The 11,515-nt window shown below is 39.2% G+C and overlaps 1 protein-coding gene across 7 annotated transcripts in view; it reads right to left on the bottom strand.

Moving 5' to 3' along the window:
- The window catches only part of PDS5B (PDS5 cohesin associated factor B), a 122,547-nt gene that overhangs the window by 19,989 nt on the left and 91,043 nt on the right, over positions 1-11,515 (bottom strand). For all 7 annotated transcript variants that reach the window (XM_023740355.1, XM_023740348.1, XM_023740350.1 and 4 more), the window contains 4 exons: positions 5,752-5,956; positions 3,211-3,325; positions 1,309-1,441; positions 935-1,054 (listed from right to left, as the gene is read on the bottom strand). In XM_023740355.1, coding sequence (XP_023596123.1) covers positions 935-1,054; positions 1,309-1,441; positions 3,211-3,325; positions 5,752-5,956 — 573 coding nt within the window. The remainder of the gene's footprint in view (positions 1-934; positions 1,055-1,308; positions 1,442-3,210; positions 3,326-5,751; positions 5,957-11,515) is intronic.

The raw sequence follows: 11,515 nt of genomic DNA, 5'->3' as shown, positions 1-11,515 counted from the left end.
CTGCTTCTGCAATAATCTCCCCAGGGACCGTGTGTACAGGACTGTATCACATGTACTACTGTTTCTGCAATAATCTCCCCAGGGACCATGTGTACAGGACTGTATTACATGTACTACCACTTCTGCAATAATCTCCCCAGAGACTGGAACATACACATAGTTCTACTGCTATTTTGCTCATACCAAGGCAAATGCTTAAAAGCAGACAGTCCTCTCTGGCTACTGGGTGAACCTACAAGGCTGTTCCAAATCTCTCTATATACTGGTACTTCATAAAGTAAGTTAGTGTCCCAAAAGACCTAATTGGTTTTTTGCTTTAAAAAAAAAAAAAGAAAAAAAGAAGGTGGTAGTGGTGGTTTCCAGAACTCCTGGTTACTCAATGTACTTAGGTACATGATGACTCTCCGAGAGGGATTCTGGAAAAACACCTCTTTGCATCACACACAACACAGTTTTATGGAGAAGAGTTTGGGGACAGACTTGTAGTATTCCCAGTGTCTCTGCTTATTTCCTCAGGCTCAGTTATAAACCCCATCAAGGGCTTGTAACTTCAGGCTCAGTTATAAACCCAACCAAGGACTTGTAACTTCAGGCTCAGTTATAAACCCAACCAAGGGCTTGTATCTTCAGACTTTATCAGCATTCTCTTTCCCAGTCTGATCAATGGCCATTAACAAACAAATCCATATGCTTTGATCCCATTTCTGCCTGTGCTCATAGACTACCTTAAAACTCTCCACACAAACTGCAAATCACCTTAACTCATCTATGAACCTCATCTGCACCCTCCAACTTGGCCCAGATTCTGGTCTTCAACCACATTTTCAAGACTCCTGGAAACGACTCAATGTCCTGATAGTGGGTTAGCTCCTGATACTGATCCCTCCTGATCATCCCACAACCTAGTGCTGAGAACACATCATAAAATATCTACCTTGTCAGGCTGAGTGAAAAACCGAGCTGGAAGCACTGGGTCTTTAGGAGATTCCAGACTGTATGTGGTGCTCTTTGACATGATGATATTCATGGCCACATCACACACAGTGTACAATTTCTGCAATGGTATTAAAAAAAAAAAAAGGGGGAGGTACTTAAGTTGGCATCTTAGGCTCTGTGAATTAGGAGTAATTCTAGAACATGCATCCAGAATAACTAGTAAACTAATGAAAACAATAGTCAGTGTAAACGTCTTACTGATAGAAAAAGACCATTTGATGTTGTCTACAAATACTACGGGAGTTTCAAACCCCACACCTAAATGCTCAAATCAACATGGAACCATAATTATTTTTACAAGGAATTACATACTTCATTCATTTTTGCATCATCTGGTCCTTGAGCATCTTTTGTTTGTTTAATATTTTCTACCATCTTTCTGATAAATGCATGACTGTTATTTTCATTTTTAGCCATTAGTATTTCCAGAACAAACCAAAGACATCTAAAAAAAAAAAAGAAGAAATATAGAAGAAAAAAGATGCTTTGTTGAATACAGACACAATAATTCTAAATATCAAATTTACAATGTAGATTATAACTCTAAGCAGGGAAAAATGAAAAAAAAAGAAACAGCTATAAATCAGCAAGGGAAAAAATACGCCCCACATACATATTACAACAGGTTAGCAACATAGGTGTGAGTTCCTAAGATCCCTTCTCAAAGTCTCACTCATTTTCCCAGGGAGGTAGGTTAAAAAGGAACATCAATGGTGCCAAGAATGAAGTGACCTTAACCCCCGGCTATGACAGGGACAGAAGACTGCCTAAAGGAGTAAACGGGTCATGGACAGAGTGAGGCCTCAAATACCCAAGACTGACTATCGGCCTGATTAGAAGTCTTCAAGAGAATACAACTACCCTATGCAATCGCTAAGAATCTCCATCAATAAATCAGAGAGGAAAAAGGTCATGGTTGATAACTACACACAGTTTTTAAGAGAGAAAAACTAAAAGAGAGTTTCCATATCCCAGTTTTAAAGTTAATTACATAAAATCTTTTTCAATAAAGAGCCAAAAGTGCTTTGTCACTCTATTACAGATAGAAAGGGACAGAGTCACAGCTGATACACACAGGAGAGAAGTAATGGCAGAAGGAACAGAAAGAAATGTGATGCAGGTATTCCAGGGGAAAAATATAAGCTCTTCTAGACTGGCTCACTTTACTCATGGCTGTACTGGGGCTCTTTAGAAATACAGCCTAAAATGTCTAGCAAATTCCAAGAATAGTTTATTTCAAAAGCCAATGTTCTCTGATAAAGAAGGACAGCTTAAAAGTTTTCATTAGTTATAATCACTAACACAGAACTCACTTTGGGAGAGGTAATTGTGTATTTTTTTTAAAATGTAAACAGTGGCAAAAGGAGAGTAATAGCTTCTTCCCTTGGTATGAGAAGTTATTAGTAATTTGATTTTATTCTTTATGAAGTATCTCAATTATTTATCTATAAAATATGCTATTAAAAAAAAAAAGTTATTTTCCTTAACAGGAAGCTAAAGGCGTAACAATTGATAACTCACAAAGGTCATTCTTTATAACAGAAAGAGGACCAGGTTCTCCAATGTATTTAAAGAACTCTGCTGGTCTTATGAAGGTCTCTCCAAGTACCACCACATCCTCCTATTGCACACCCAGGCACATCTAGTCTGTTCAGTCTCTGAGCAATAATCTACAAAGAATCACAACTGCCTTAAACTCTGCTTAGAGAATCACCAAGGGAGTAGGAAGTGGGAGTGATTCTCTGGTTATCAACCTGGCCCACTATTCAGTTAAACCCTTCTCTCTTCCTATGGAGGAAGACAGTTACTTCAAAGAAAAATGTGCTCACTGTGCAAGTGAAGGAGAGCACTAATTCACTCCACGTGAATATCTACACAGAGTTCAGAAGGAAGTGGGGAAAGATAAAAACTAGAATGGAAACTTTTAATAGATTTGTTCAATATAAAAGAAATGCCAGACTGGTAGAGAAACAAAACTAAAATAAGTGTGCTAAGTTAAATTTAGGGAAAATACACAAGAAATCATGTGACAAGATGGTATGAAGAAAGACAAACAAACAAGAGAGAAAAGAAAGGAATAAAGAAAAGAACCTTAAACTCCTAAGAAATGACATAAATCTAATAAGCCAATTAATTATAGTTAAGATCCCATTAGCAGCAGGCAAAGGAAAAACAGCTTTCAGAAAACATGAAAATGGGATGGAAAAGTCTTACTCTTTAACATCTTTAAGTTGTTCAATATCCTGTACTTTGACATAATCTGGGTCATGTGCCAAAAGGTGAATTGTATATGGAACAACATACTCTGGTAGAAGAGACAATAATTTTTCTGGAAAAAAAAAAAAGAAAAACAAAATAACAACAAAAAAATCTGAGTTAGAAAACCAAATCTTATGCGCACTCTCTCTCGTGCTCTCTGTGATGCTCTATCTCCTGTATCCCAGCAGGTCACCACACCACAGCAGGAGAGAAATACCCTGCAATGCTCAGTGCTGAGGTACATCATAAACAGTTTATTCACCCATCCATCCACATATCATATGTCATACTGAAACGCCTACTAAATACATGTGTTGCTGTTACACAGACAAATATTTCAGTTTCCAAATGCACGTGGAAAAAGTGACCCCCAACAAGCTATATTTACAATTGATAGACTTAACATCTAGTTTTCCTAATATTATGAGTGACCCTATGGTTAACACTTGCTTATAAGCTGCTAAGCAAAATGCAAAACTTCCACTAAAATCTTTCAGTCAATATGGTGCAAAAATAGAAGTAAACATTAATACTGTTTCTAACAGAACAGATATAAAAAGGAATCGACTTACATTAGTTTCTAGCAAATTTTAAAAAACAAAGAAATACCTTCTTAGTTTAAATTCAAATATTTTTTCCTCAAATTTGTTGACTGAGATCAGCACTTTCCTTTGGAGAAGTCAGTGGTAATCCTAATAAACTTTAACAAAGGATATTCAAAAAGATCAAGATTGGTATTATGAACAATTTCTTCTATATTTCCTATTTTCAAAATAAAACTTTATAGCAGATGTTCCACCTGAAGTGTAATAATATCATATGCACCAGTAAAAACCAAATCCGTTGCTGTTGAGTCAATTCCGACTCATAGTAAACCTATGGGACAGAGTAGAACTGCCCCATGGGGTTTTCAAGGGTGTAATCTTTACAGAAGCAGGCTGCTACATCTTTCTCTTGAGGACCGCCTGGTGAGTTCAAACCGCCAACCTTTCGGTTAGCAGCCAAGTGCTTAACTACTGCGCCACCAGGGCACCTTATATGCATCAATAAGGCACCAAATTTTCTTTGTTTCTAGAGCTGAACTGGAAGAGTATAGTCTGTATGTAAACCACTCATTTCAAAGCAAGCATAGAAGGAGGTTCAAAATTTAGTGAAACGCAAATGAAATGAAAGTTATTGAGTGCTGATGATGTCCCAGGCCTACGCAAGAACCAAGCCGTGAAGGTGAGCAGGGTTAGGTAAGGAGTTTACACAGAAGCACGGCAGAGACAGAAGACGCACCTCAATGAGAGGTGCACTGAGCTAAGCACAGCTAACGCTGAGTATGTCTCGGGGGGCCATGCACCATGCCACGTGCTCCATACTCATTATTTCTTTAATCATCGTTAACAACCGTTAAGAAATGAGTATAAACATACCCATTTTTACAAATAAGGAACTCAGGGCTCAGACTGAGTGGTCTGCCCAAACACAAGCAGTACATTACAGAGGTGGGGGTGACTCCAGAGCCCTCGCTGCTTCCAAAAGCAAGACAGGGTAAGACGGTCACCGCCATGTGGCCACATTGAAGCTGTACTGACAACAGTTCAACAGTGCAAACTATTCTCCTTGGTTTTGTTTGTTTGTCTGGAAGGGGGAGGCAATTACTAGATAGAGAGGACAACAGAGCATAAAAGATGGCAGCACACATTTCAAGTGCCCCATGGTTCACAGCAGGGAACGGCTAGAGAGAAAGCTGGAAATCCAAACTCAGAGTGAATCACAAGGAGCCAACTTCAACTTCATCAGATAAGGATGAAGAATCAACACATATTTTAAGCAAAAAGTGATGTGATCTCATGAGTTTTGAAAGGATAACACTGCCAGGAGTGAGGCGCAGCCGCAGGGGAGTGTGCTGCAATAATCCAGTAGAAATACAGTAGGCGAGGAGAGATGTTCAAGACACATGGAGGAGGACTTAACAGGACTGGGTGACTGCTGCCAAGAGGAAGAAAGAAGGCAGGATGAACACCTCTGATTTCTGACTTGGCTAACTGGGTAGATCTTATGCTGTAACAAGCGATACAAGTCAGCGAGGCACACGGACTAATGTGGACGGGGTGACGTGAGCAGATTTAAAAACAGGCACACAGGACCTGAGAGTCACGTCAGCTACAGGGGAGAACAGTCAATCCACAAAGACCAAAGACTTGGACTTTTCTTCAACTAGAAGACAGTGCATGGATGATCTGTATAAATGTACAGATTTTATTCTTCCATTCAAAGTACCTCCGAGATCACTGTTTCATTTCCTTGGCCACTTACTCATTTACATCAAGATACGAGTTGATATTTAAATAGCCATGCATTCATATTTTTAAAATGGCCTTTCTAAATGAAAAGCTGTTACTGAAAAATGGTAGCATCTTATTTACTGAGTCCCAATGAGAATCTGATAAAGAACGGTGACATCACTTTGCGTTCTACGCGCCGGAAGCCGGCAGGCTGCAGGCTTACCGCTCACGGCGGCGTGCTGCTTCAGGTACTCGCGCCTGACGTTGATGTTTTTCACCAGACACTGCCTGGCGTGAGCTCTTCTCTCCTTTACGGGATCTTTCGCACACAGTGCACAGATGGCCATGTACTCCAGCGGAAGCCGTAATCGGGAAAGGCCTTTGTGAAGTTTCTGAGCAAACACTTGTCTTACTTGATAGCACTCATCCTGTGAAGACAAAATTATCCCGGATATGACCCCCATGGCAGCTAAGAGTAACATAAAAGAAGGGCAGACTGTAGCAAGCTTATCCACAACCCCTGCTTGGCTCACATGACTGCCATGCTGAGACTCAAGGTAACGTCAAGTCTGAGTGTTCCCCCTGGGTCCGAATAACCACTAGTTACAGATGTCAGAAAACTTTCAAACCAGATAAAACTCGTAAATATAAATCCATCCTCACTTAAACAAACAAGACATAAAAAAAAAAGCTTAAACACTCATTGTTTCATATATATAGCCTTTCATTTACTGAGCAAGATAAAACTGCCCAATTTATATATTTTAGTTCTATCATTTAAAAAACTATTCAGATTAAAATGCACAGCTCTGAAGGTAAGAGTTACTAATCAATTTCAGAAACACCACACTACTTTTGGCTCAACAGGCACACCACACTGTTGGTGACCTCTGTGCCTGCCTTCTTTGTACTCCTCCCCGCAGGAACGCCCAGCCCCACTTGCCCAGCTGAGCCCTACTCCTTAAAGGCAGCTCACACATCTTCCAGAAAGCAGCCCAGGCTCGGAATCCTGCACCCACGCTGGCATTCTCTTAGCACTCTGCACACGTCTCAGCACAGCACGCAGCGTAGGGTCTGAAAACGTCTCATGCACCAATGGTAGTTCCCTCAGGACAACACTATGTCTTCATGCATCTTTGTATCTCTAACACCTAGCACGAGACCTGGCACACGGACCATGAGATTTTTTTCTACACTATAGGAAAAAGCCCAAGCTCTTACTTATGACTTACCAAGATCTTTATGATTACCGTATTTTTATGAAAATAATGCCCGCCTTCTACATCTGTTTGCCAGCCACCCCTCCGCCTGCAAGGTATTTTCATAAGCGTGCTTTGCTAATTTTTCTTACAGCAACATGTAAAATAAATCGACATAGCTGTGCTTATGAAAATACCTCGCAGGGGGCGGGCACGGCTGACAAACACAGAAGGCGCACCGTATCTGTGTAAAAATACAGTATACTTTACTCCACCCGATTCACATACGATGTGATGTGTTCCGCACTATTGCAAGTTTATATACACTGTTTCTTCTATCTGGAATGATCGTTTAGTTTTTCTTCTTCAAAACCTAGTTCATGACATCTTGCCCTTCTCTTTGAATCTTTATTTTGTGTATCTTCTTTAATTTAAACTTCTGTTTATTATAATACCAAATACCTACTTTAAAAATGGTAATCTAAGTTTCACAGAAATATTGTCTGAGTTGGAATCGACATGTCAGCAACCGCAAATCCAACCTCACACTCAACAAAACTTCCTCAGTACTACTCTCATGGGGAAGGAAGGTCTTCCTTATCCAAGTATTTATTATGAAAACACAATTATAAACTGCATTAAAAAAGTAAAGGTCAACGTATCACAAATATACTCACAAATGAACAGACCTTTTATTAAAAAATTATAGACCACTCATTAGAAAATTAATCTCCACTCAAATATCGCTCCCTATTTAGATACATCCCCACCCAAGCCTATGTTTTTTGCTCCTTTCTCACTATTAGCTCAAGATCCATCAATACAATGCAAATTATTTACAAAGTCAATCTGTGAATCATGGGAAAAGCAGTACCATTTCAAAAAGTCATTCAAAGTGATGTTGGGGAAGAATTGTCAAATTATAGGCAAGGCAACTGAAGAACAGTTAACAACTGAAGTAGAGTTAACAACTGAAGAACAGTTAACAACCGATGAACAGTTAACAACCGAAGAACAGTTAACAACTGAAGAACAGTTAACAACCGAAGAAGAGAAAACTGACAAAAATGATGGACAGTAGGTGCTTCCAGAGAAACATCTGAATAAAGAAGGAAAAGGGGCCCACTGGGAGCTGAGGACGCCTGCAAACTGTTTCTGCAAAGGGGAGTGGGCTGTGTTATAAAATTTAAATGTGAAGTAAAGGATATGGTAATATGATTTTATCAGAAAAATTATACTCTCAAAAATGCAAACATTTGATTCTTTTGAGACTGTAATTATAACCAATAACTGGATAAATATAAGAGAAAAAAAGATGGTGTTTAATACTAGAAAGTTTTCTACCCCAAGATAAAATTCCAATCAAAGCTTTTATTGACTATTGACTATCAAATTAATGCTGCTTTTCATCTTAAGCAAACTCATGTCTAGTGCCCTTCTCTGTATAATTATCCTCAGAACCACTTCTAGTCCCTGTACGCAGTTCCCTCACTCTGTGTATCGCATTATACTACAAACACTTATTTACATTCACTTTTTCCTTAGACGTTGTCCGCTTCTTGACGGCAGTGGCGTGACTTTCTCACCTCTGTATTTCCAGAAACTACAACAAAGCACAACACGTAGCAATGCCGAGGAAAGGTCCGATGGTGGACTGAATTCAAATTCCAAAATACCTAAGCAATTACTAAATTATGTCAAGATTCATATTGTCAAGTCTTGACTCCTCCAGACCTACTTTCAATTCAAATACATGGTGAGGGCCCGCAAGACACAGCACTGCCTTGAAAGAGGCTCAACTCGAATCAGAGAACTAACCCAGACAGACAGACACGAGTAGCTGAAGCACAAAGCAAAGTTCAGTCCGTCTAAGAGGACTGCAGACATAATACTTAGGGAACTGAAAGGATAGGGAGATCACTTCCAGCTCTAAGAATGAGAGAAAGTTTTGTGAAGAAGGTTGTGTTGGAGTCTCACTTTGCAGAAAGGTTTGGGTTTGGATGTGTAGAGATGGGAGGGTGAGAAGAAAATTCAAGATAGCAAAGTACAAGACACATGAATGAGGACAGGTAAATTGGTAGTGTGCTAAATAAGATTTGTAAATGTCTATTTGGGTCCAAATATTAGAGGGGCTTGACTGTCAGGCTGAAAAGTAGTATCATTTCTTTTTTTTTACCAGTATGAGCCCCTGAATACTTCTGAACAGGAAAATAACATGACCAGAGCTGTTTCCTTTTCAGGAAATTCATTCTGTAAGGAGAAAGTCTCGCGATAGTCCAAGTGAGTGCTAACAATGGTTACAGCAACAGGAGTGACTGACAGGGTGTGAAGAAGAGAGATAGAAGCAGTATCAGCAGGCAGACTTTCTGGACTTTTGCAGTGCTGTGCAGGAACAAGCAGAGTCAAATAGGATTCATGCATTTAAGTCTAAGAAATGCCGTTCAGATTTATTTAACATTTATTCAGGCTCTCCATGCTGGGAAAGAACAGACTTGGGAAGATTATAAATTCAGTCTCATATTCAGGGAACATAAACATGTGAAATTTCTGTTTATCATCTGAAATGGAACCAGAGACAAATGTTGCTGGCACAGGAGTCACTCACATAGAAGATGAGATGGCCAAAGAAGAACATATAGATGGAGGAGCTGGCCACGGACAAACCCCACAGAACACACACACAAGAGGAAGAAGAGCCAGAAAATGTAGTCAGAGAAGCGAGACAAAAACCAGGAGACAGAATCCAAAGAAGAGAGTTTCCAATGTAAAGGTGCAATGAGTGGTGAGAGGCAACAGAAAGGAGGCAGACAACCAAGACTGGGATAAGGGGCTGGGTGATGTTAACAGGGCGTTCTGAAGAAACAATGAGGGCAAATAACAAAGCAGGAGTAATGAGGAGTGAGGGGTACAAGGTAAGAGAAACAGGATGCAGATTGAGCCTTGGAGGTATAAAGGGAGGGAATAGGCATGTGCCTTAACGAAATAGCAGAATTAGGAGAAAGTTTTATTTAGAAAGGGGTAAAACCTGGTGTTTGTAAGTTGTGGGAAGATGCTCATAACTAACTTTGAAGAATTAACACATGTTCCACACTCAACAGAATTCCAAAACAATCTTAAAATTTAGGCAATTTCATCTTGGGAAGTTGGTAACTGAGGTGGCAATATATTATAAATATTATGCTAGAAAGAAAAGTCCACAGAAATTAACATGTATGGACTCTTTTCATACACGGTGAACATTTAACTAACAGCTGGCGCATACATATTAAACAGAAAGTTTCAAAAAAAGTCCATCTCTTTTATATATTTCCATTCCTCCTTGGTTTTTTAACATTTCTACTTCAATAAGGACAGCACCAATATCCCAAGAGACATCAGACCAAGAATCTGACACATCAACAGACCGCAGTACCGCCATTTCTTTAGGAAAAAACAAAAACTGCATAGGTAATTCTTCTAAGAAATTTAACATACATTTAAAATTTTTTTTCACTTTCTTACAAAATAGGATTATCCCAGAATTAACTGGGAAAACTAAACCATGAAGCTATTGGTTCCCCACAAATCTCATTTCTCACTTTGTCTAATATCTGAACAACATTAAAACTAAAATCATAAGCAAGATTTAGGACAGGTGTTTTAATGACTGAAGTACTAGAAATTGGCAAAATAACTGCAATTAAAAAACAGATGACAGCTGAGCCTAGAGGGAATCCATAAGCAGCAATTTTAAAATAAGTCGTAGAAGGAAGAGAAGGAGGAAGGGGAAACAGAGAAACTACAATGATCCCCAAAGTATTCAGATAAACACTATACGTAGTCTTATACGTAAGACTACTCGGAAAAGAACAAGAAAACCAAGTGAAAAATAAGCAAATCATGAATGAAAACCTCACATCGGAATATCATATTTACTATTATGAAAAACCTTTTTCTTTAATTTTCTCGATGGTGCTAAAAATGTGTGAAGTGACTAGCTCAAATATAATATATATGTTATTCTAACATGAAATCTGTAAGACTGGAATATAAAGCCAAAACTAAGTTATCATGGTTAATTTGAAATTTTAATTCACTGTGTAATAAGAAATGCTTCTGATCTGAAATTAGTATAGCCCATGTCATTACAAAAATATAAATTTCTATATTTTTTGTTTGTTTAATTAGAACTAAATACTATTAAAAACAAAAACAACCCACCCGCTGTCGCTGAGTCGATTCCGACTCACAGCGACTCTATAGGACAGAGCAGAGATGCCCCATAGGGTTTCAAAGGAGCACCTGCTGGATTCGAACTGCTGGCCTTCTGGTTAGCAGCCACAGTTCTTAACCACTACAGCACCAGGGTTTCCTATGACGCAAAAAAAACAACAACACTGCCGTCAAGTCAATCCCGACTCACAGCCACCCTATGTGACAGAGCTTTACTGTCCCATAGGGTTTTCTAGGCCTCAATCTTTATGGGAGAAGACTGCCAGGTCTTCCTCCCAAGGAGCCACGGGTGGGTTTGAACTGCCGACCTTTCAGTTAGCAGCCAAGCATTTAATTACCGCACCACCAGGGCTCCTAAATTCTATGTTAGCAACCAAAAACTCAAATGACAGTTTAAGTACACTGAAATGTTTCTCATACATAGATTTTTCAGAAGGAGATATAAACATTCAAGATTTTTACTATCTATCACGGTGAACATTTTTCTTCCTAAAAGTCAAAGGTCAGACAAGGTGACCAGGTTTCCTTACGTTGACAGCTAGTGCAGACAGCTGGGACTAGAAGTCAAAGGTCAGA

This window comes from Trichechus manatus, unplaced genomic scaffold (assembly GCF_000243295.1).
Source record: "Trichechus manatus latirostris isolate Lorelei unplaced genomic scaffold, TriManLat1.0 scaffold00153, whole genome shotgun sequence".
Taxonomy (NCBI): Eukaryota; Metazoa; Chordata; class Mammalia; order Sirenia; family Trichechidae; genus Trichechus; species Trichechus manatus.
This window is presented reverse-complemented; position numbering and strand designations above follow the sequence as displayed.